This window comes from Fringilla coelebs, assembly GCF_963513975.1.
Source record: "Fringilla coelebs genome assembly, chromosome: 12".
NCBI lineage: Eukaryota > Metazoa > Chordata > Aves > Passeriformes > Fringillidae > Fringilla > Fringilla coelebs.
Window position 1 is genome coordinate 13039383 of NC_140038.1, and position 24318 is coordinate 13063700.

General features: G+C 40.4%; 1 protein-coding gene across 1 annotated transcript in view; it reads left to right on the forward strand.

Moving 5' to 3' along the window:
• Nucleotides 1-4921: 4921 nt before the first annotated feature.
• SH3GL3 (SH3 domain containing GRB2 like 3, endophilin A3) overlaps nt 4922-24318 on the forward strand; it is a 40839-nt gene continuing 21442 nt past the window's right edge. Inside the window, exon 1 of the mRNA XM_084213774.1 lies at nt 4922-5048. Within this exon, the coding sequence (XP_084069900.1) occupies nt 5004-5048 (45 nt within the window). The 5' untranslated portion in view covers nt 4922-5003. The remainder of the gene's footprint in view (nt 5049-24318) is intronic.

Genomic DNA, 24318 nt, shown 5'->3' on the forward strand with positions numbered 1-24318 from the left:
TCAGAATTAAAGAGCTGCATACACAAAAAAAGGAGGTAGTTGAGTTTTTAAAATTAGAGTATCTACTTATAGTACAGACTGTACAGATATGTGACTTTAAAAAAATACTCTATCTAGATTTTGAACTCACCTGAATCGTTTATATGTCTTTTTAAAAGAAACACATAATTAGAACCATCTTTATTATTTAATGACAGAAGACCTAACAAACTTTTGCTTTGTTATTGACACTTGCAGAACAACAGCCAGAGACTTAGCAAAGTGAGGACAGAAGGTATGTGCAGTATCATGGAGAAGCATGTGGAATACAAACACAGGAAGGAGACAAGAAAAGCAAAGATCTGCATAATGGCAAAGCAACACATATGGAAAGTCAGCTTGAGAAGAACAGTCACATATGCCAAAGATAATTCACTAGCTACATTTAGTTAGAAGATCTGGGGAGCAAACATAAGCATCCTAAACAACTGCAGTAGGTTAGCCAGAGTGTCTGCTGGCCCCAGGGTCACATATTCCTGCTCTAACTGCCAGCAGTGTCCCTTTGGAATGAGGAGCTTTCCAAGTGCTGGCCAGTGCTGGCTGTGGAGGGAAAACTGTCTATTCTTTTCCGTTTCTCATGATTTCTTATGAAATGTATACTGCAATGTAAAGCTCTTTCAGAAATACCTGAGCCAGTTGATCTGTGCAGAATGTGCTGAGCTGCAGAATTGCTTGGTTGTGTTCTAGAAACAAAAATGTAGTGTTGGCCTGCTCCTGCACATGAACACATCCTTGTGTGACCAATTCTTTTTGTTTAATTATAAATAAGTATTTCATTTAATGTATAGAAAGGCTGCTAAAACAGCGACTTGAAATATCCTTACCATCCTGGGCATATATTGCAGAAGGATTTTCTTCTGTTCTTGTTATTTACTATCATTTGCTGTTGGCATTGCTTTCACAGTGTCAGCTCCCAACTTTGTTGTGTGACATCTGTAAAATAATGAAATGGATGACATTTCACCAAGTGTTCTAGTCCTTTGGATTTCACTCTGGAACACTGTGTTTTATATTACTTCATTTGCTTAGGTCAAAACTTAAGAATCAGTGTCAATTGAGTTTAGTAATCCCCTCTTTTTCTAGAATTGTCAAACTAGATGAATCTGAACCTGCTTTACTTTGAAGGCTTTCTACAAGTTTGTTGTAGAGTGGGTTATTGGCCAAGGGTTCTTTCAAATGGCATCATTTTCCTAGGAACCATCTTTTCCAAATGCTTGTTTTCTAAACAATAATTTTCAAGTATGCCCTCTTCCTGTGACCAAAACCACAGCCTATTGCCACAATTTTGATGACTAGCATGAAAACTAACTCGGTAATCTGCACTGTCATTACATACAGATAGCCCTTACAGACCATTAATGGATACCACACCATGTCTGAGAGTCTTGCTCACTGTTGTTTGTAGTTGCTCTTGTCCTGGATCAGGTGAGTACATCCACAGTCTCCTTCTAATGCCTTGTGTTGAAATGTATTGCATCATAAGCTGATGAACAGTAATTTATCTTTTCCTTAAGGCCTAAATATTAAAAAAAAAAAAAAAGCTTCAATAACGTAGTCAGAGTGGCCCAGAATCAAATAAAATAGAATTTCATTGCAAATTCATCTTTCCTCCTTTTCTTGATGTTTTCTTTTATGGCAGTAACCACCAAAGACCCAGACTGTATTTCAATGACAGTTTTCATTATTTTTAAGAGACATTCAAATGAATGTGAATGTAGTTGGCTTCAAATTCCAAGTAAATTTAAATACTAAGATGCCTCTAGATAATTTAAAAAATACTTCTAGTTTTCATTTTGCTGGAAACCTAATACTTTGTGTTGCTGCTACTGCAATTTCAGCTGTTACAAGTAAGATGATTTGTTCATTGAAAACCAAACACCTATAAGATTGTTTATCATATCTTTAGATTGAGTTTCTGATGACAGTGTTTTCCCCATAGTATTAACCACACTGAAATGCAAGTGAATTATAAATTTAACCTTTTATTCAAAACTCTATCTTGTTTGAATTTCTCAGGACCAATTTTCAAGCACGGTTCTCCCATGTGAGCAGGCAGTGCATATTTTCTAGTCACTACCTTGATTTGAGCCCAGTTAGGAGTTCTCAGTTTGTGCAAATTCCATTGTCCATTTTAGCGCACCTGATTCAGTAACGTGCTGGAGCCATTATGAATTCCTCTCATGCACTTTAACGTTTCCTGAGTAGTGGAAGTGTAATTGTTGTTTGAATAGCCAGACATCTAGAACTTTTGCCCTGAAGGCCCCCTCTGTGAAGCATTTTTCACTCTACCCTTGTATTGCTATGCCTTCACCTGTCTTCTACTTCCAACAACTTTAATAGAAGCTTTTTTTTGCAATATCAGCATTTATCTGAACCACTCCCCAATTTTTTGTAGTACTTCTCATTTCTCTAATTTTATAGACTAAATCATGAACTTTGCATAAAACTTAAGGATTATGACCCAGCAAATTACAATCCCTTTTTTTCCATGAGATATAACTATGTGATTATAAAGCCTTCTAGACATTCCTTAGCCACTGTGTCTTGCTGGCTACAAGCTGTAACTTTTACTTGTATCTGAACTGAATACCAGTGTCTTTCAGGGTGCCTCCACCAAGTCATCAGTACCTGGACTACACAAGTTGGCTCATTAATTAGGTTTTCATCTTGTCTGTATCACTGAGCAATTAGGCTATGAAGTGAAATTCCCACAGAGCGTTTCCCACTTGCGAATTCTTGTACCTCTTCAGCAGAGACAACATGGCTGCTATCCTTGGGCTACAAGCAGTATTCTTTTAAAAAAAAGAATTTATAGTATACAGCCTTACTAAAGTTCTTTATCTAATCCAATTTTACAGCTAACACCCACAACAGCTCCGTAATCCATTCATTCCCCTCCACAGTGATTTATTTCAAACTCCCTTCTTTGCTCTGGTCCAGCCGTTCCTAAAGCCGAAGATTAACCAAAGCTGCCTTGTCTCCCTAATTCCATAGTACAGTAGGAGCTTGCTTTAATTCCTTTTATGGAGCTCACATATCCTAGTTTAGGCCTTATTTCCTCACCTGAGGTGTTTACAAACGTGTCACTAATTTAAGCCATAACTAATTTGGCCCTGACAGTTAACATCTTGCTGCCAGTTGCAGTTAGGGAGGAGAAACAACTGCTGAAATCAGGTGTCTGTGGTGGAATCATGTTTACTTGTAAGGAGGCCAAAAATGCTCTTTCCCTAGACACAGGTGGCACCAGATAACATGGGGATGGCAGGCTTCTTTCAAACATTACCAATCCCTTAAGGACTTCACCTAACAGTTTGTCTTCCAGAGCAAATGTTCACTGGTGCTCTCGTCTTTGCTTTCTCTTCTGCCTCTCCTCTACAGAGAGTCCTTTGTCAAGTAACAGCCAGATCCTTAACTCATTAATGTGTTTGTCTTTATACTTAGTTTCTTAGTTATATAATAATTTTTCCTAAGAAGTGAGAACAGTGATTCCATTCTCCCAAATTACGGTGTGACAACCAGTATGAAAGCTCTTGTAATTTTTCTTCTTTGCTGTTCTAAAGAAGTAACTCTAACACACTCTGAATGTTTTTCTCTCCCAACCCAATCCAAATGCAGTGAGCATGACAGTGAGTAACAGAGAGCCCTGCTGCAGCCAGCAAAGCTTATCTCTGAACTGCTCCCCGGGTCCCTGCCTAAGTTCCAGCTGAATCATAACTCCCAAGCATCCTTACAGCCAGGATCAAGCAGCATTATCACTGAGCATATCTTCCCCAGAATCTGAGCATCGCTTGGAATTGCTCTACCATGAAGGCAGAACCACATCTCTAATTTATATCAGCACATTCCTGATACACCGTCATATTTCAGTATATAATCAGTAAATCCCTCATATAACAGCAAACCAAACAACTAAAACATCTTTTCAGCAGAGTTTTTTCTAGTCTATCTGCTCTTCTGAAGGAGAGACTGTGCCCTTTGGAACCCTGAGCAGCATCACTGCAGGTATGGAGCCACACTACCAAGTGGATTTATTTCAGGTGCACAGCACCAGCCAGATGTCTTCAGGGCTGCTGCAAGAGCTTTCATGTTTCGAGAGCTATAATTAAATTACCACCTACAATAATGGACCTGAGGTTAATGAGCTCAGACAGAGATGCTACGTTGAACCACAAGAAATGAGACAGACCCATAATGAGACATTTTCAGCCTTATTAGAAATAAGACAGATGAAACCAGGCAGCTGATCGGCCTTTTGGTGCCAGGGCTGTGCACCCCACCGGCAGGTGCTCTGCGGGTGTCTGGGCGGTGCTCCCCGCGGGAGGGATGCCCTGTGGATGTCCTGTGGGTGCCCGGACGGTGCCCCCCGCGGGAGGGATGCCCTGTGGATGCTCGGGCAGTGCTCCCCACAGGAGGGATGCCCTGTGGATGCCCTGTGGGTGCCCGGGCAGTGCTCCCCACCGGAGGGATGCCCTGTGGATGTCCTGTGGGTGCTCGGGCAGTGCTCCCCGCGGGAGGGATACCCTGTGGGTGCCCGGGCAGTGCTCCCCATGGGAGGGATGCCCTGTGGATGTCCTGTGGGTGCTCGGGCAGTGCTCCCCACGGGAGGGATGCCCTGTGGATGCCCTGTGTGTGCTCGGGCAGTGCTCCCTGCCGCCGCCGTGCCCTCGCCGGGCCAGCGCAGCCCCGCCCGGCTCCCGCCGCTGTCTCCATGCGACAGCGCAGCGTGGGCGTCTCCCAGCGCTTCATTTGCATAGCCCGGCGAGCGGCCAATAGGAGGGCGGTATTGCCACCACATTTGCATGTGGCCGGGCGGCGGCCAATGGGGCGGCGGCGGCCGGGCGCGCGGAGGGCGATGCTCCCGGCGGCGCGCGGGCGGCGCAGCGCGAGGCCGGGCCGGGCGCGGGGACCTGCCGGGCGCGGGCGGCCCTGGGCCCGGGCGGCCGCGGGGCAGCGGCGGCGGGACCATGTCGGTGGCGGGGCTCAAGAAGCAGTTCCACAAAGCCAGCCAGGTAGGGGGGCCGCGGCGGGGCCGGCCGGGCTTTGCTGTTGATGGGCGGCTCGCCCAGCGCCCGCTCCCGCACGGGCGGCGGGTCCCCCCTCCGTCTGTGGCGGCATCACCGCATCACCGTGGCACCCCCGGGGAGTGTTTCCTTCAGCGTTACCTCCGCGCCCTGCGCTTGTGGTTTTGCCTGTCAGCTTCCTGTGCTGTTCTCATAGCAGAAGGTTGCCCCTTCCATTCTTTTGCTTGGGGCTTCAGGTCTTTCCTTTAGTTAATAACATTTGTTATTTAGTGGTGGGTTCGTGGTCGTGTTTTGAGGCCTCAGTTAAAGCTACAGCCTGTTTGGGAGCAGCTTTCCCCTAAAGAGTTCGTTGTTTTGATCTGCCACGAATTGCTGGTTTGTTATCCTACCTGGAACGCCATGTATTTGTCCTGTAGAGGGTATCAGATGTTTCTAGAGTTTTCCCTCCTTTTCTAGGTCTTGTACTCTTTATCTTCTCTAGAGTGAACCTTCGTTTTCTGACCCCTTTATCTCTTTTCTCTTTTATATGTGCTTTGCTTTAATAGTTTAGCTGGTTTCTTTTAAGAGAGAAGCACCTTTCTGCCAAGCAGGAGGAGTGGTTGAATTCCATGGCAGGATGGTGCCAGTGCCAAACCCTGCATTGATGCGGGGGCCTCAGGATGTGGCTGCAGTGGGATTCTTCCACTGAAGGTTTTTGGAAGTCTCAGCTGCTTTGCTTGCTCATTCCAAGTCAAAGAAACCTGTATTTCTGCTGTCTGTCATTAATGATAATGGTAATATCGAAATTAGTGTCTGTGACCTGTCAGTAAAATTTGACAGCTGCTCTTGTCGTGGTGAGAGTGAGGAAAATAAAGGTTCTTTGAGTGCTTGGCTGTTGTCTTTCTAGGTCTTCCTTCAGCTATGTAGCTTGTCAGCAGCCCAAGTGCAGAATCTGCACTTTGTTTGGATACAGAGATGCTAAATATTTGTATCTAATGTTTCAGCAGTGTGCTCTTTTTCATGGAATGTACTGATCCTGAAAAATGTTGTGAATTGGTATCTTTTAGTTAACTTTCACTGTTCCTATGAGAAAATGCTGAATCTGTAGGGTAAACAAATCCAAGGACAATTTATTAAAGATTTTGGCTTGTTTTGCATCTGATATGCTGGTAAGTGATGCAGCCTTTGCTGTAATGAGTTTGTAGATCAGGAAGCAGATGATACTTAACTGAGGAAGTTTGAGAGGTAACCACAGCAAGAGCCCTCTTGTCTAGCAACTGGTAACAGTGCTGGTTACTTAATCCTTCTCAGATGTCAGGTAAACAAACAAACAAAAGGATGGATGTGATCTGATAATGGTAGTAATAATGGCAGAAAGGAGCTGGGAGCTGTAGAATAAATTGAATTTGACTGCATTTATTGGAAAATTGTGGTAAGACTTCCAATATTCCATACAGTAAGGAACTTCAATGCATAACTCATAAGAATATTCTTCTTGTCAGGGTGGGTCAAAGGTAAAATTTCAACTTTTTTTCAAATGCAAGAAATTTTAAATCAGTTGATTGAAAAAGTCTGTCATTACTAGGAAATTAAAGTTCAGGAATAAGATACTGGTTGTTGGTTTCTTGGCTTTTTTTTTGGTATATAAGGTAACAGAAGACACTTCTTAAAAGCTCATTCTGTAAGAATTCAGATAAGATGTTGGGCAAAATAGTAGTGTGAAAATAACAGAAGAAATAGCATATATATGTAGTGGATCAAAACTGCCATGCCTAAACAAACAATGAAACTGCTTATCTCTGGCACACAGAGGCACAGTCATGCCTAGATGTATAAAGTTGTTGAACTACCAAAAATAAGGTGGGGCATGAAAAATGGGAATATTGGGGTTCCATCGTTTAGAAGAATTCTTTTACAAAATGCTAAAGCAAGAAAATGCAGAGTATGACAGGTATTTCTCTACAGAAGATTTGTTAAATTTCCAAGTACTGTGGGATCACTTAAGGAGACAGAGACCTTTGTTTATTGAGTGGATGAAAGATGCCAGTGGTAACTGTTAACAGCAGAGACAGGCATTGCTTGGGGAAAGAATGAAATTAATTCCTTCAGTGTTCCCAAAGGAGAATGGGGGCAGATGACAAAAACTGGCAAATGTCCCAGAGGACATTGAGGAATACTGGAGGGAATGAGACTACTGTCAGGACATGTGATTAAGGAATAAGAATAATATTTGACAGCTAACAGAACCAAAGGACAAAAAATCTGAAGGCTGAAGCAAGTGTATTAAGACAGTCTGTATTTAACAATTCATTCAGAAATGTGAATAAATATAAAAAAATATGACGAGATACACATATACTATTTCCACGCTAAAATAGACTTCTGTTAAAGGGAAATAAATTGCAATTCTAAATGAAATATAGAGTAGTATAGACTCGTAGTTATAAAAAGATTAAGTGAAATAAATGGAATTATTCTAAACTCTGCTTACTCTTACTGAACCACTGAACTTTTTTGCAAAAAACTGCATTTCAGTTTTGTGCTTGTAAAAAGCCTGTGTGTCTTTATGTACATACTTTTGTTGACTAGTGGTGATCACCTTTGTATGTAGGCTTAAATTCTAAGTGCAGGAGTCCAGGAAAACAAAAATTACTTATGATTTGGTACATGCAGTTGAGGTTTCTGGGATGTTTGATGCTTGTCAGCTTGGTTTTCGGAAGTTACACTTAAGTAAATGAGTGTTTGCTTTATGAAAGGTCAGCAGCTAACTTTTTATGGTTACTAATGCCCTTGCCAAAATCAGGCATGACAAACTATTGCAAACTTGGCTGGTGCAGTAAAAATCACCATGGGTCTGTCTGTCTGTAATCCAGTAATTCACAGGAAGTGTTTGGATGGTTTTCCCCTAGAATTTTTTACCCAATTGATTTTATTTTCCACTGAAAATTTCATGTTTGATTTTCACTGAAGTGTCAGGCAGTGAGATCTAGAAGACAGCTCTTGTGTTAAACATCTAGCACAAGATGGGTAGAGTTTGAGCTGTTTTTCTGTATGTTCAATGTATAAAGCTGCAGTGCTACTCCATTATCTGTCCCCTAATGATTGTTACCCCTGGTGTCATGGCAGGATAGACCCGAAGCTGGGATGTATCTCAAAGTTTCTGCGTCTGTTATGAAGTGATAACACCCTTCATGTTATTAGAATTCTCTTTACTATGCTTTCTACTTGGGTTATAAGTTTAAATTGAAGTTCTTTATTGAAAGTGTACTGCAATGTGGATCTCTTCCATTCTCTCCATTAAATATCAGTGATGATTCCTTGAGTTTAACTCATTTAACACATGAAATACCAAGCAGAACCTGTGAAGTGTCTTACCACCTCTCACTGGCTGATAAGCAAGGGCAGGCTGTTTCTCAGGGCTGATTAATTCATGTGCAACTCCCATGAAATTCAACTTTTTTTAATGATATTTTTTTTAAATTAAGTTTTGTGGAGTTGTGTTTGCAGTGAGAGTTTGTGTCCTGTTGCTTTCAGCTCCTGCCAGATCAGATCTGTTTTCCTGTTTTGTTTGAAAGCTTTTGATGTAGGTGTGTGTATCTGCCTGCTGCTTCTGCAGGCCTGGCTCTCGTGCTGCTTGTGCATGTGGGATAACCCAGGTGGTGGGAGGACTGCATCTTCTGGTGTGGGCTGGGAGTATTTTTAGAGCTTAGAAAAGCAGGAAGCACGAAGAGTGAATAAGAAAGCCTTAACAGGTGTCAGATGCATTTCTAATTTCTGCTGTGCTCTGAAACCACAGCCAGGCTAGGATCCCTGTGTAAAGATGTGTGATTTTTCCAAGTGCTTGGAGGCTGGTGAGCTCAGAACCTCCCTCCCTCAGGATGTTTTGAAAGCTCAGTCATGATACTGCCATAGGAAATCTGTTGATTTTGAATTCACGCTTTCTTAAAAATATTTTTTACATTAATTGCAGCTGAAGGCTGTGTATAGAAGCACTTTCACTTTCAACAGCTTATTCATGTTGTATTTCTTAGGCTTAGGTTCTTGGAGGTAGTGGAAAGTAATGCTTTTCTGAGGAAACACATCTGCCAATATTCACAATTATTGTCTTATTTGTAATGTGGTCATTAACAGCTACTGTAGCCTCTGCAGACTGGGTTCTTAAACCTTCTCCCATTGTCAGTGAAGGAAGAGAGGCTCCAAGAGAGGGTGAGGCAGGAGCTGGTTCTGTTGTCTATGGACAGAGCCAAAGGGGAAGCAGGTTTTCTAACCAAAACAACCAAAAACTGTTACTACTTTTTTGTTTTCTAAACATGATTTAACCTAGTGTAATAAATATATAAATAATATACTTTGTGTTTAAATTTCTTATGTGTCCTGAATGGCATTTGTCTTTTCAAGTGCTACAATTTTTTTAGCAATTTTCAAATGGCCTTTTTCTGTTTTTTAACATTTTTTAAGCTTTCAGCTGTCACCAGCAGTTGCAGGGATACTGCTTCATATATCCCAGATTTCTGCTTTTTCTCCATTGATTTTTGTGGCATTTTGATCCCATCTGTTGGAGTGAAAACCAGATCAGAATCAAGACCACCTTGTTCCTCAGACAGAATATGTTGTGTGATTGGATTTTGTTGTTAGATTACTAGAAGTGGTGGTGGTGTTTCTTGGTGATTTTTTTCCTTGTTCTCTTGATATTTTTCTTTTCTGTTGTGCTGTAGATACTAGCCTAGACATAATATTTAAGCCTCCTTTAATGTCCATGTTGACATTGAGTTAATACACAAAAAACTTCAATTACACAAGGGCTTGATAGCAAAGGAAGTACTTTGGTAAACTTTATACAAGGAGAACCTGAACTTGACAGTGAGACATGAAAGGAAGCTTTATTGCCTACATCTAGTTCTATTTATTTCCTAGGACTATAAGCTGTTATCATACAGTGTGTTAGAGATACTGTCCTTTCACAGCCAGTGTGAATTGGGCATGATAAATCCATGACAGTAGCGCAGAGAAAGCTTCTGTCCTGTTTCTAGTTTTTATGAAGAGTAGGATTTACTTCACATCTTACAGAATTGTGGAAGGAGGACAGTGATGAAAAGGCCAATAGAATTTAGTTTCTTGTCTGATACATTTTAAAATGAATAACTGTACTTCTACAGTTGTATTTATCAGCTGCTTAGGTGTCCTGGCAGTAAGGCAGAAGTGTAGCAAAAAGAAGCTGAGTGCTCAGTTAGCATGGTACAATTTAGCAGAAGGTAGAGGTCATGTGCTCTGCAGCCTCTAACAATGCAGCTCCCACAGCCTGCAAGAGGGGATCATAATGCAGTAACTCAGAAACGTAGCAGAGATGCAGCTGCTATTTGGAAGGAGGTTATTTATATTTTACACATAAATTATTTCTATATTAAAGTCTGAATGGCATTGAAAAAGAATAGAGAGTGGCATAATAGAGGGGCAGCTGAACTTTCTCCTTGAGTTCATCTCCTTTTATAGCTTGGCTTTGCTGTAGAGTTTTGCACAGGCATCCTGAAAGTTGGAGTGAGAGCTGGCACTCCATCCCAGGCTCCTGCTGCTGCCTGAGTCACTGCGGCACATGCTGGGTAATACATTGCAGTGCAGGCTCCTGAGAATCCTGCAATGCTGAAAAACAAACAGCCAAGGGAAGGCCAGCAGCAGCCCTGCATTGGGATTTTCTTTAGCAGCACTTGGAGTTACTTGGAGTTGCAGTGCACCTGCAGTTTCTGTAAACACACATGTAAATAAAATATAAAATGCCTCCCATTCTTCCTAGCTTCTGTAAAAAGCATTTAAAACCCAGACTTGCTCTTATAATGATAATGTTAAGGACAAAGTGTTTCTGTTAGTGTTAATGCCACTTTCACCCCAGTTTATTGCCATAGTCTAATTCTATATTGTGCTGAGTTCTCAGTGTTGGTCTCTTTTCTGTTCATGGAGAGGAAGGCCCTACTGGAGTTTTATGACTAGTTGAGAATTGAGCCTGTAGGTTTTAACAATGCTTTTCAGAAGTCCACTTAGAAAAGAGCCATTCAAATATCAGGTTACACCTTCTATTCGATTTTCTAGAGCCCTAGTGTCCTTTCACTGTGCACATGTTTCTGTTATCAAAGTTACTAAGAGTTTTATGCATTGATGGAAGAATATACCAGTTAATTTCCTGCAACATCTCAGATAGCAGCAGCTGTGCACGTGAAACACAAAAATAACTTTGCCTTACATACTTGCTATTCAAAGGACAATGCCAAGCCTCTGAGGAGAATCAATTCTGTTTCCTTACCACCCTAATTAAGGTGCATTTTTGATACTGTACTTGTGTTTAATGAACTGTAATGACTACAGTGAAATTAGTCTGGTTAACAACTGAACATGACTTAAGAAATCCCAGACTCAGGAAATCAAGGGGCTCTAAAATTCTGTTTTCTATGATTGCAGTCAGGTTACAGATCTAAGGTGAAAAAGTAGAGAAGATATTTTAAAATTTTTTTCTTAACCAAGCAAAAACGAAATAAAATATAAAAAACCAGTGGTAATGGTCCTGGGTAGTAACAGCCCCTTTATTCCCTTGTGAGTGTTTTGCAAGTGCCGGTAGATCTTATTGTTCTCATTCTTTTCCTTGCAGTTGCCAGTTAATATGGTACTAGAAAGTGACATGAGTTCAAGGATAAGGAGCTGGTCAGTGGTAGAACCAAAAGTAGGTTTTGTACTTCTAGACTATAGATGCAATGTCCAGTCTCTGTGTTTAAAAAAAATAAAATATTGTTTTTAAAATTAATTTTGCATATATATTGATAAATGCAAAATGTAGATATGGGTTTGGCTTAATGTTTCCATATAAATGTGATGTTATTTCACTGACTGAAAGTTTGGCAAGGCTAAACATGGTATTTTCAATTACTTCTACTATGTTTAATACCCCTCTGGAATGGGCAAGCAATCTTTTATAAACTGGGATTTTTAGGTAATGGTATCTCCTCAGCAGAGAATGAGAGTGTGTGTGTGAAATGTGCTTAGTGCCATAAATAAAATGTTGGATTGGGAGTCACAAAGTCAACGTTTTGATTCAAAATTATGATTCTGCCTTTTGCCATCCTGTTTATAGAGGTAGAAATAGTGAATTTTGGTGCCTGTGCCATCTGTATGGTCTGAGAACACACAAACACGGGAATGCTTTGTCTTTCTTTCCTGCAGAGCATGTAGCACCTGCCAGCTTGGCATCTGGGTCACAAGAGATGTGTGCAGGGGGAGGGGGAAAGGAGACCCATTCAATGAGGAAATTGGTAATCAAAAACCTTTCATCAATTCAGAACTAGCAGTTCCAGTCTGCTCTTCTGGAATTTCTTCCAAAGAAAATAATGTTTTTAAAGATGTTAGGATGAATTCTGTGTTTGGTGTGATCTGCTTGGATGACTGGCTGCCTGAGGCACTGAAACATAGCAACTGTTACTTACTTTTAAGATTAAGTGTTTATCATTTTATGGATTTAGCTTCTGAATAATCCCTACTTGCTCTTATCCCCCTGTATGTTGCAGTAACTTCCTAGGATCCAAAGGGCCATATCTACTGCTTTGTTTTGTCTGGAGAATGCAAGAATCATGGCATTTTCATTGTGAGTTTGGTGATTAAGAGTTTCCCTTCAGTGATCTCTTCAGCTGTGGTTAAAGGTTTCTGTTTCACAGCACTTGGCTTGTTTTGCTATTGATGGATATGCTGCCCTTTCTGTAGGAATTTCTTGCTGCAAAGCCATGTGCCCCCCCAGAGGAGGACAGAGACTTTTGACCTCATTTGCACTGGGGCTTTATGGCTCATTGGGGAATTCTGCTGGGGTCTGTATTCTGTGTGTAAATTATACTTGGAAGTTATTTCAGTTTTCTCTGTAATTTGTTTAATTTGGTAACAGTGGAAGTCAGTTCTGTGTGAGTGCTGAGGGAAACTCTTTAGTGTCCCATGGATGAAGTCAGTGGTGCATTTCTGCAGTGCTGCTCTTACTACTAGAAAGAGCTGTGCCTTGAGGAGATTCAGGACAGCATGTGTCTTTCTTAGAAAACTTTCTTAGAACTGAGGAGCCCTGTTATCCCCAATTACATTCAAGTTTGTGGTGTTGTGTGTACCAATGTCTTGCTGCCTAAAACCACTGGCAGGTTTTGAAATAGAGTTACGAAAATAAGGCAAAAATGTACAGTGACTTCCTTTCCAAACTAGTCATGGTAAACAAACTGATGAAATAATGGTTGTAGGGTTTTTTTCTTCACTTTTCACTGTGATACATGGAGGTTTTCTGTTAAGTGAATGAAAGGAGCATGGGTTATTGCAAACTTTCTGATACAAGAAAGTGTGTGTTCCATTTAGGTTTCCCTACTCATGATGAACACAGGTTGCATTAGCAAAGAGTAAGATAATCTTAAGTTCTTTCTTTTTTCCCATGGGTAGTGTTTCTAAAGGCCTCCATGGATCCTAGCTAAGTCAGCAGTGCTGCTAGGAGCACATTGATGGATTTTTCAAAATATTTGAGGAATGAGACTTTTAAGACCATTAAAAATTCAGTTGCATTTGTAGCAGACTTAGGAACTGGAAGTACATTGCTTCATAGTGCTCTGATACTGGATGTGAACTTAGGCTTGGGAAAACTGTGAACTAAAATGCCTTAAAAAAAAAAAGAATCAAACAAACAAGAAACCTCTCAAGCAGCACAGACAATATGCTTGCTGATTCAAAGGGAAAGTGTGCAATCCTTGTACAGCAGAACCAGGTAGACTGCCTTGAGTATCAAGTAATGGGGGCTGACTGTGTGGCAGAAGAATGTGGGTGTTTCACACTGTACCAAAAGCACAGGAAGCTACAGGACTAGCAGCTCAGATAAGTAGGAATGATGCCATTTAAATCAAAATAATGTGCAGTAAAAAGTAAGGGTATGAGAAGGAGTTCTCAGTCCATTTTATAGTGATTTAAAACCACACATCTTGTCTTAAGTGCTAAAACATGTAAGCAGCAGTTTAATAACATTGAAGGACAAATTTCTTACTTGATTATGTGGAATGGGATTCTGTAAGAATTACAGTCTGGGAAGTAGTTTCTGAAAGAGCAATAAACAGATTATTTGTCACTTTTCATGCATAAAATGTAGACTTGCTGATAAACATGCAGATGTGGTGATGAGAAATAACATGCTAATGTGAGGAGAAATTAATTCTAAAGCAAATCAACTTAAAATTACCATTTTTGACTGTTGGTGTATCTGGCTGTGTACAGCTTCTGTTGACAGTCTTGTTCTGCTTCCTCTGCACAGCTCCCCTGCGGCTCTGTAGGGAATGATCTTGACCACATTTTTGCTGGTAATGGATTCACTAAAACTGTCACTTTAAGCTATGGCACTGCCAAGGAAGTTCTTACTTTAGATAAAAATGTAGTCATATAGTAACTTTTAAAAGTAATACTCCTATCATATCTTTTAGTGCTAGCAGCTCTTGAGCTTTGACAAATTTAAAAATATTTGGCCCAAATACATAAGCTTTGAGCTTAAAGCAGTAAGTCACTATTAAAAATGCCCACATCTTGTTTGTGTTTTTTCTTCTGTAGTTAGTTTGCGCTGGTGCTTAAAACTATTTGTCAAGAAATTACTAAAACTCAAACAAGCTGCTTTGGTGTTGAATGTGAATGAATAGGTGTGACTTCAGCAAAGGTGATGTGAATATATTCTGGCTTTACAGAAACTGAATTAGGTTATCCATGAAACTGAATTAGGTTATTCATGACTTTCCTGCTCTTTGACAGGGCTCTCTGACATCAGTTGTGTCTAGGTGATCTTTCTAATTGTGCATGTGGGCATTGAAGATGTGTAAGTGCTTGGTGTCCTAATAAGGTGCCCCAATGTATTCAGCCTTAAAAAAACCCAACAAACTTTTAGATCAGCTGATTTGTCTTTAAATGGATTTTCAGTAAAGCTGTTGAATAAGCAGAAGTCTCTGGTGGTGGAAATGCAGGAGGGCAATTGGGTAGTCATGAATTATGCAGTGCAGTTACATGTTTTAAGAAGAAAAAATATTTACATGTTTTAAGGATTTTAATTTCTTGTTCCGCATATGCAGGCTATGCTCTTTGTGTTGCTTGATCTCTCCTATTTGACAAACTAGGACTTTTTTTTTTTGTTTCAAATGGTGTGAAAGAAATACCAACAACAACATATTACTCTCACAGAAAAATAGTGCAATTGGCTATTCTATAGCAACTCTGACCTAGTCAGACTTCATGCAGGACCTTGTCACAGGGTGCCACACTGGGTTATGGTTACAGTAAGGTGTGAAGTACTTGTACAGCTTTACATCTGTGGGTAGATCTGTGACTCCTGAAGTGCTGAAAGCTGACTAGACCCTCCTGCGTTCAGGCATGTGCTACAATCAGTGATGTATTTAGTGGGAGCCATCTTCCTGAATGAGCTAGGTAGTTTAACCTGAGAAAAGAGTGAAGGATTCACTTTTGGGTTTGATTCCAGGGCATTGTGCTGGAACTGGTCACATAATGTTCTGGGAACATGAAGTGTACTCAATTCTTCTTAGGAGCTATGAATCAGAGTAGTGCTCTCTTCCAGAACTATGACTGACAATATGCCAACATTCCCTAGAACAAGGCAGAGCATAGATTTTCACTAGACTGGTGGCAATTGCAGCTGTCATAGGAAGTGAGCAGAAATGAAGAGGTATTGAATGGTAATGTAAAGTGTACTGATTTAGGGCAGAGAGGTTATTAAAGAGGTCAGACCCCCCTCACTGTACACACAGCGCAGGAACACAGTTTGTGCAGTCAGCTTTAACTGCTGGATGCTGTCAGATGCAGCACAAAATTCCATTGCAACTTGCATCACCCTAAATCTAGGCTGTGGTTGCTTTGCTCTACCTTCAGGATAAGGTGCTGTCCACCTCCCTGAATCAGCTCTGTGTGCTTGTGTGATCACACACACTAAGCTGTTAGAGGCAGCTTATCCATCTCAAAATCAACCCAGCTCCAGTGTGTGAGCAGCTTTCAGGTGGATTAACCCACTGAAGAGCTCACAGCACACAAGACTTGCTACTACCAGTGCCAGGGAAATAGAGGCAATGTCTCGACAGGGATGAAAAGGATTTAGAGAAGGCTAAGTAGCTGTGGGAAAGTACCTTAATGATTATTAGAATGTTTTGTTCGGAGAGTAGAATAGATTTCTGCTTTGTAAGGTATTTGTATCTCACTGAAGTTCTGAATGATGAGCCCACAAGGAATCTCTGCTACCAGCTCGCCCTGGGTTAATGGTGAACGTTGTGATTATGATAATATATCATGTGAAGGCAAAAAGATCCATCCCTAATCCAGCAAGCCTGGAATCCAAACAGGACAATTGAGTGGTGTAAGTGAAATGGTGATCAGCCTGAATGTAGGTAAAAGCAATGTTCCTAATGGAAGCAGCACCTCAAGCTATGTGAGATCTGAGAGGCTTCAGCCAGACTTCAGTAAAAGACTGAGAATGCTGTTGAAGGAGAGAGGGAAGACATTTCTTAAGTGGAGGAAGGAGTGCCTTTATTTCAACTGAGAAGAGAGTCTGGGGAGGGAAGTTCTGTTCAGTCAAAGTACTACTGGGACAAATGATGTACAACAGAGATACAAATTAGAATGATGTTGTTAAAGGTAGCAAGTAAAAATGTGGTGTAACTTCTCCTGTTCTCTCAGTACTCTGAGCAAAACAGAATGTTTTAAAGGGACGTTTTTCACAATTACTTTTTGTCATCTGTAAAAGCAATTTTTAAATACAGTCGTGAGAGACATCCAGTATAGAAACATCGTAAATCACACAGGAGTGAGGAGGAAGAAGATTACATGAAAGGTTCTCATATTACTTGGAAAGAAAGTGTGTAAAGGGGTTATTTAAATCTCTGTTTTTAAGAATTTTGTTTTATGGTACAATCACCCTTTCTCATCTTTGCAATGGATATATATGAGTAGGTCAAAAGGAAGCCACACCTTCCTTACAAGCACAGGGAACAACTTCAGAAAGGGGGATTGTTTTAAGGCCAAATCAGAATGTTATTGCTGCCAAGTGAAATTTTGCACTTGGAACCTGTAGAGGGAGGAAGAAGTGTTAATGTGGTAACAGCCAGTGGAATGCACGTAGTGTGTAACTTGTCATTCACAGCTCCAACTCCTCTCCATGCAGAGGAAACAGAATGAAATATTGCCCAGTTGTACCTGAAACAAGATGCTGAAAGAGAGGCTGAAAATGGTTCTGACAGGCACTGAGGTGCTGCTTGTCCTGGTCACCCTGAGGAGGATAGGCTGTCTCTAACTAACTCAGTCTAACTTGTCTGCAGTGCTCCTGCATGTTCTGTGTCATTATATTGGCTGGACAAGCAACTGCCAACACAATGAGATGGAAGACCATAGTTTAGAATAAAAAACCCCAACATTTACTTTTCAAAGAAATTCAGAATGTTTTTTTAAGCATGAGTTTGGAACTGAGTGAGAAGTCAGTGAAATTAAAAAGTGAGGAAGGATAGTCATTGTGGGTGACTATCTTTTTATGGCCCTTTGATGGCTTTACAGTTCGCTTTTTGGGGTATGCTCACTTTCACAAACAAGATTTCAAACAGATTAGGGAACAGTATTTTAGATATGTGTAATGAAATATGGAAGTAAAAGTGTGGAGCATGGAGATTTGTGGTTTCCGGTTCGTCATTGTTCTTGGCTATTTAAAGTCTTACATCAATAATTTAAATTACTGTCAGAGACTTCACTGTAATCAGGTTTTCTCATTAAAAGCACCTGCACTTTTTCTTGTGAAAATTGGCAGTCTTGAGTCTGACACTGTTACATTTTTTCAAGTAAGCTTGCAGAGCAAATAATCTGTCTGTGTCCAAAGACTTAGATTGGTTAGTTTATTACATTTGAATTCTTACAAAGATGTTTTCCCTTAGAGATGTGTACAATAATGATGACTTTGAATTTCTAGATGTAGAAATGCATGTGTAAGCATCACTATTGAGTTCTTTAGGAAACAGTGGAGGTTTGTCAGGAAGAGTTCAAGGTTTTGCAGTACAAAGTAGTTTTTGTTGTACAATGCATGTGCTGAAAAATAGCTGTAGCAGACAAGTTGGACTAAAGTGCTCAGTAATAGTGTGACGTGTCACTGCCTGGTGCGAAATGAGTCACTCTCTATAGAAATGCAAAATCACATTATAGAGTCTAGAGTCTTGTACTTTATTCATATATGAACAAGACTGTCCTTTGTCCATGATAATGGTTTTCTTCAATATCTGTGTGCATCTAATTTAAGCACATAGGCAGCATTGCATTGGTGCAATGCATTGGTGCATCTCACACTAATGACCTGTTTGAATGGTGCCTCCATTTTCTCAGGGTTCAGTATCTTACTCTCCTTTTTTGATACTTTTAAAGATTTGATTAAAGGCTAAGTACAGTTGTCCAACTGAAGTGGCTGTTTTGTCATATGTAGAAATACTGGCCTCAGAGCTGTATTCATTTGGGCTTGCTTCAGAGCAACTGTTTATGTTCTGACTGAACAGTTGCAGTAAGTAGGAAAGATCATTTAGTGCTGCTTGGAAGGACACCACGTTTGAAGTCATCAAAGGGCAGTGGGAAATCTTTCTGTGCAGAGAATTGGAACAAGTCTGGAGAAAGCATGAGAGAGAGTTACTGGAGCTCCATGGTTTATGCAATGGCATAAAGATGAAGGCTTTGTTTAGGAATATGATTTTTATTGTTGAAACGTGTCTGGATTTTGCCACAAATTGGATTTATAGGCAATGAGGAGTAGGTGGCATGTAGGTAACTTGAAAAACTGAGTTTGCCGTGAGATGGACGCAGTTTCTGGAAGGTACTTCTCGGTGGTTTTGCTGCCTCCAAAGTTCAGTAGCTACCAAAGGCATCAAGTGTAAAAGCACTGTGGTTTGGAAGTGCCTTTGTGAAGCCTGTGTTTCTTACTTTTTCATCCCACTGCTGTGGTCAAACAGTTAAAGTGAAAATTGTAGGTAGTGGGTGCACTCAGAAAGGCAGTGTAGTTACCTGGGAAGGATGCCAAGTCTGATAGGGATTTCAAGTCTAAAGCATTTAAGACTAGACAATTACTGTCTCAAAATTACAGACCTAGAAGCAGGGGCTGTGCCCAGTTCAGCTGGTTTAAGAGCCTGTAGGACTCAGAGGTAAAAGTCCAATTTCAGGATAATGATATTGCTGCAGCAGATTGTCTGGCTAAGTTAATAACAAGTTCCATTAATCACTGGGTGGTCCAGCTCATTTGTGAAGACACCATGGGGGAGCAGAGGGATTGAATTGTTCTTTACTGGAGCAAGTGCTGGGCCACTGCCATTGAGGTGTTCTAGGTCTCCGTGGCTGGAATCAAGTGTCTGCTTTGTGACAGCTGCTCTTTTTTCCTTTAAATGGACAGCACATTTCCTTTCACACTGTTCAGTGGCTAATGTTTAAACTTTGTGCTAGTGGTTAAAAGGAACAAGGAATGCGTGTAATTAGGAAGTGGAGAAAGCTGCTCTGTTATGGGAAAGAAATAAAAAACATTTTTTACAACTACACTTGAGGGTCCTGCCATAATTATCTGCATGTGGTCACTGATTGCTTAATATTTTTCTGTCAAAAACCTTTGTAAAGAAAATTATCGCAAAACAAATACTATATGCAATATAAGAGAAAGCACTTAGCCTTTAAGGTTTATTAAGTGGTAGAATATATTCCTTCAAACATTTTCTGCTTCAATTACATTAAACATTCTGTAGGCTTCTAGCTCATGTATTTAACATTACCTGGTAGAGCTGTAGGTCTCACCTGAAGCTTAAATCAAAAAGTGTTTTGCTGCTGACAGATGTGAAGGCAGGAGGAGACTCAAGTTCCATTTAAAAAATGAAGGGTTAAAAACATGCTGATGATATTTTGTCTAAGTGACAGATTTCTAATCAAAAGCCTTTACTCTTGCAGGTGATTTAGAACCAAGGTGTATTGCATTTTCTGAGCCTGGCACTCAGTACTTTATAAGCCATTTGGCAAGTGTTCCCAGTCAGTGCAAGTGCTGATGCTTATCTGTTGTGTTCTGAAGTTCAGGTGTCAGGGCATCTGAGGGGAAAGTGCTTTTGCAACTTCAAGGCAGAAGGTCAAATTTAATGAAATGTGGAGTCATAAAGGGTGCTCATCTATGTGATAGGAAGCAAAGCTGATAAAAGGTGGGTTTTCAAGCAAAGGTTTATTGCAACCCTCCTTGAAAGCAAAGGTAGTTTTTATCTCTTTCTGGCTGTTTTCTCCCTGCTCCTTTTGTTATTTTCTGTTTCTCAAAATAACAGCAAGTACATGATCTTCTCTGGGCAGTTCTCTATGGTATTTCTGTCCTAGGACTCTTTATTCTTTTAACCTTGAGTTGAAATTATAAGTTACCAGGATAAACCAGTCTTGTACTTTGATAAAAGAACATGACAGTGTACCAATAAATGACTCCTGAACAGAACACTGAGAACAAAAGTATATGCATCTCTTGATGGGAACAGAAGAGAGACACTAGCAGGAAAAAGGGAAGGAGGAGCTGGCTTGTGTGAGAGAATATTTACGATGGAAAATTGAATGAATTTTTATCATCCATAGATGAACAAAGTAACTGGTCATTCTAAAATGTTTCATTTCCTGCCTAAGTATCATTTCTCTGAACAATTTATCCAGGCATTGCTCCTAGCTGTGGGAACATGTTTTTTGAGACTTATGCAACAAAAATTGGAACAACAGCTGAACAATTCTTTGTACCTCTGAGTTTGGCTGAGCATTGGAATGAACATCATGATTAGACCTTCTGCAAAAAGTGTGTGTATGTGTGAGATTTGCTCAGGTTTTGAGCAGGCCATACATCCAGCAGAGGTGAAGTGTTAGAACAAAATGGAAACTGAAAGAAACCTAAGGCAAAGAGGTAAGTGATAATGAGGGGTGAGGCAACAGAGAAAACAAACTAAATGGAAGCAGGGCTAGTGAAAAGAGACTGAAAGGAAAAGAGAAAGGTGCTAAGGTACCAGTGATGAGTAAATCAGGAGAAAACAACATTTCTCAGGATGCACGGCTAGCTTAAGATCTCTGTGAGAGAGAAAACGTACAGATCTTAGGAGAAAGAAATATTCAAGAGATGTGTGAGAGTGACAGCTCTGTGCTCCTGTGCTGCAAGGTGAGGTGAGCACACCCAGAGCACTGCTAGGAGAACCCAGTGCAGGAGGTGAGTGCCTGAACAGAGCTGGGGCTAGTGCCATCAGTGTCAGTGGCAAAGTGATTTCCTTGCTCTACCCTTCCCTCCTTCTTGCTTCAGTTTTTGAGCGCCCAGCCAAACTCTTTCTCAATCTCAGAGATGATGATACCCTAACAAAGAGCAGGCTTTGTCCTGGTATTTGAACCAGTGGCATTGATTTAACCTTGATAGGACAGAGGAGCATCACTTTTGCTGTCTCTCTCCCAGGGAGGCAAGCAGTGTTTGTACTTCAGCCTTGCACAGGAGCTTCAGCAGTCTCAATTGTCACTGGGACCCTGGGAACTCAGCTGGTAGTAGCTGCTTAGGGAATGCTCTGAATTGCTACATCCCTTCTTGCCAGGGACATGTTCCATTCCTGCAGTTCTTCTCCAGTGTCTGAACTGTGGTGGTTGGAACGGCTTCAGGCCACCTCTCACCGCAGGCTCTGAAACTGGGATCCTCAGGCTAAAAGAAGAAATTGTAGAAAACCTCTTTATAGAAATTTAAAGTGCTAATGTTTTAAATAGGACTTGGAATTAAATTATTATGGAGCATTAAATATGCTACCCTAATAAAAGCAGTAGTATCTGCCATGGTTTTCTTTAAAGCTTCACTTTTGCAAACTGGCAGTGGTCATTCTGGTGAGAGAAGTGCCAGCTTGAGCTAATTTTGCAAGTGTAGAAAACTGGGATTTGAGAAGTAAGAAAAGGAGGCATATAGTGGACTCCTGGAAGAAATCAGTGCATTCATTGCAGAAAAAGAATGCTGTAAAAATGGGACTTGTGTGTAATAATTTAATATTATTACATGTGCCTTTTGGGTAGGTAGGATTGCCATTGCTTTGCAAATAATCATGCAGTGTTTCTTTGCAGAAGTTACCTTTTCATTTGCACCAGCAGAGTGCTGCCAAGCCAGGAGCCATCAATCTGAGCTTTGTTGTGCAAGTCTGCCTTCTTTCTAGAATATTCAACTTCTTGTGTACTTTTTAAGCATCTAGATTATTTCTAGGAAAAAGGTATTTGCTGATTGTCAGAATTCTTAATCCTGTTTGAAATGTCTTAGGCCACAGTGCTGTGGATCTTGCCATACGTACACATTATAGTTTGGGAGGAAGTGATGGGTCCAAACATGTACAGGCAACTCCATAGCCAAGCAATAGTTTAGATATTGGCAATTCCTGTAGTGATAACTGCAGACCATACAGAGGCTGCCCCAAACTGCATGTGCCCTATGGCATACTGATGGCTCTATGATTTGGATGTATAGATTGATTAAGAAAATACCCACAACCTATCCAGCCTATCCTTTTGAATGTAAATAACAGAAGTCTTTGCTCTGCTCTGCCAGATGAAACTCAAGGACAAAATATTTCTTCAAAGAAGATATTAAGTAATCGTAATGCAGTAGTAGTAGTTTAGCTGCTCTCAGCTGTTTGTGACTAGAATCTGAAATGAAACAGAGCTCATATCTTGGCAGTGTTGAGTCCTATGTGCTTCTCTGATGAGTCTCTTGGGTTAGACTCTTAAGAAGTATTTACATGCCTAGAGATTTAGATAAGCACTTGGTGGGGTGTTCAAAAGCATCCAGGTCTCTAATACCTCTTGGCTTACTTAAGGGAATGTGGGAGTGTGTATATGCACATGTGCGTGTGTGTAAAAGCTGTTGATTAATTCTCTTATTTTAAAGAAAAATCATATAAAATTCAATGGAAAATAGCATTCCAGCTACTAAGTTATTTCACAAATAGTGCTATGCTTGTATCTTCTTTTTCTGTAATTTTTTTGTTTTATTCTTGTTTTTCATTACTTGCCTGTATGTTGAAGCAAAAGAAAAAGTTGTTAATTCCTTGGACCTTCTGACCTGCATGGAAAAGAATATCCTTTGACACATCATTTTGCAGAATTTAATGACACATCATTTTGCAGAATTTAAGTGGTACCACTCAAAATCTGAAAACTTGAAATGATTTATCATACCTATTTTGGCATGGAAACTAGATATAAACACTTTTCTACATACTGTGTACGGTAAAATCTCTCTTGCCTAGATTGTACATTACCTCTCTTAATTTTTGCAACAAAATCTGGAATTCCATTCTCACAATAAATAAATAAATAAATAAATGGTATTCCCATATAAATAAATTGTGCAACTCACAATTTGTGTCCCATAAACATAACTTCCCCTTGGTTTGCCTGCTCAGAAATACAGATAGAATATTTTATTTAAGACTGCATTCCTCAGGGCAGATAGGGAAGATCTGGGACTCTGGCATTCTCATTTCGGAGTTAGCAGTTGTTTACTGTGTGGCCAAGGACAAGTCAGTTTAACCCAAATTCAAGCATTTAGTCTTGTAGCTCCTCCCCGACATTAATGTTGTATTAGGAGCTTGGATGTGTGGTTTCAGCCTGCAGGAATTTGTTCCCCATGTTTCCGAAGGGCTAAGGAGTAGCTCTTGCTGAGAGCAGAAAGTCTGGAATCCAGACATATGGAAAAGCAGCACAAGTAGCAGGGGCTTGCTTTTAATGAGACACTTGAGACCTTTGGAGTGTCACAGAAAGGGTAAAGCTGTCCATTACACGGTGAGGATAAAATATTCTGAAATATGCTAAGACCTTTCAAAGGACATGCTTGCTTAGAGCAAGAGACAGCACCCTTCTCAATGTGCAGACTTCTTTGTAAGTCTAGATTACACAGTCTATATTTACACATACTTTGGCTGGATTTGGTTAATAAGGTTAATTTAAAAGGCTGCATGGTTGTGTGCAGACTAGATCAGCTGGGTACAGGATTTTGAGTGTTGACTAAGGAACATCAAGTGCTCAGCATTCCTGACCCTACTTAAAATTCTCTTTCTGGCATAGGCTTACTTGTAGAACAACTTCAAGCGATATCAGAGCTAGAATTCAATGTCTGATGTTTCTGTTTCTAAATTAATTTTTAAAAAAACCTCCTTTTGAAACTTTGGGTCATGCTCAGCTCTTAAAAGTTTGCTCCATGTTAGGAAGTAAATGGAATAATGCT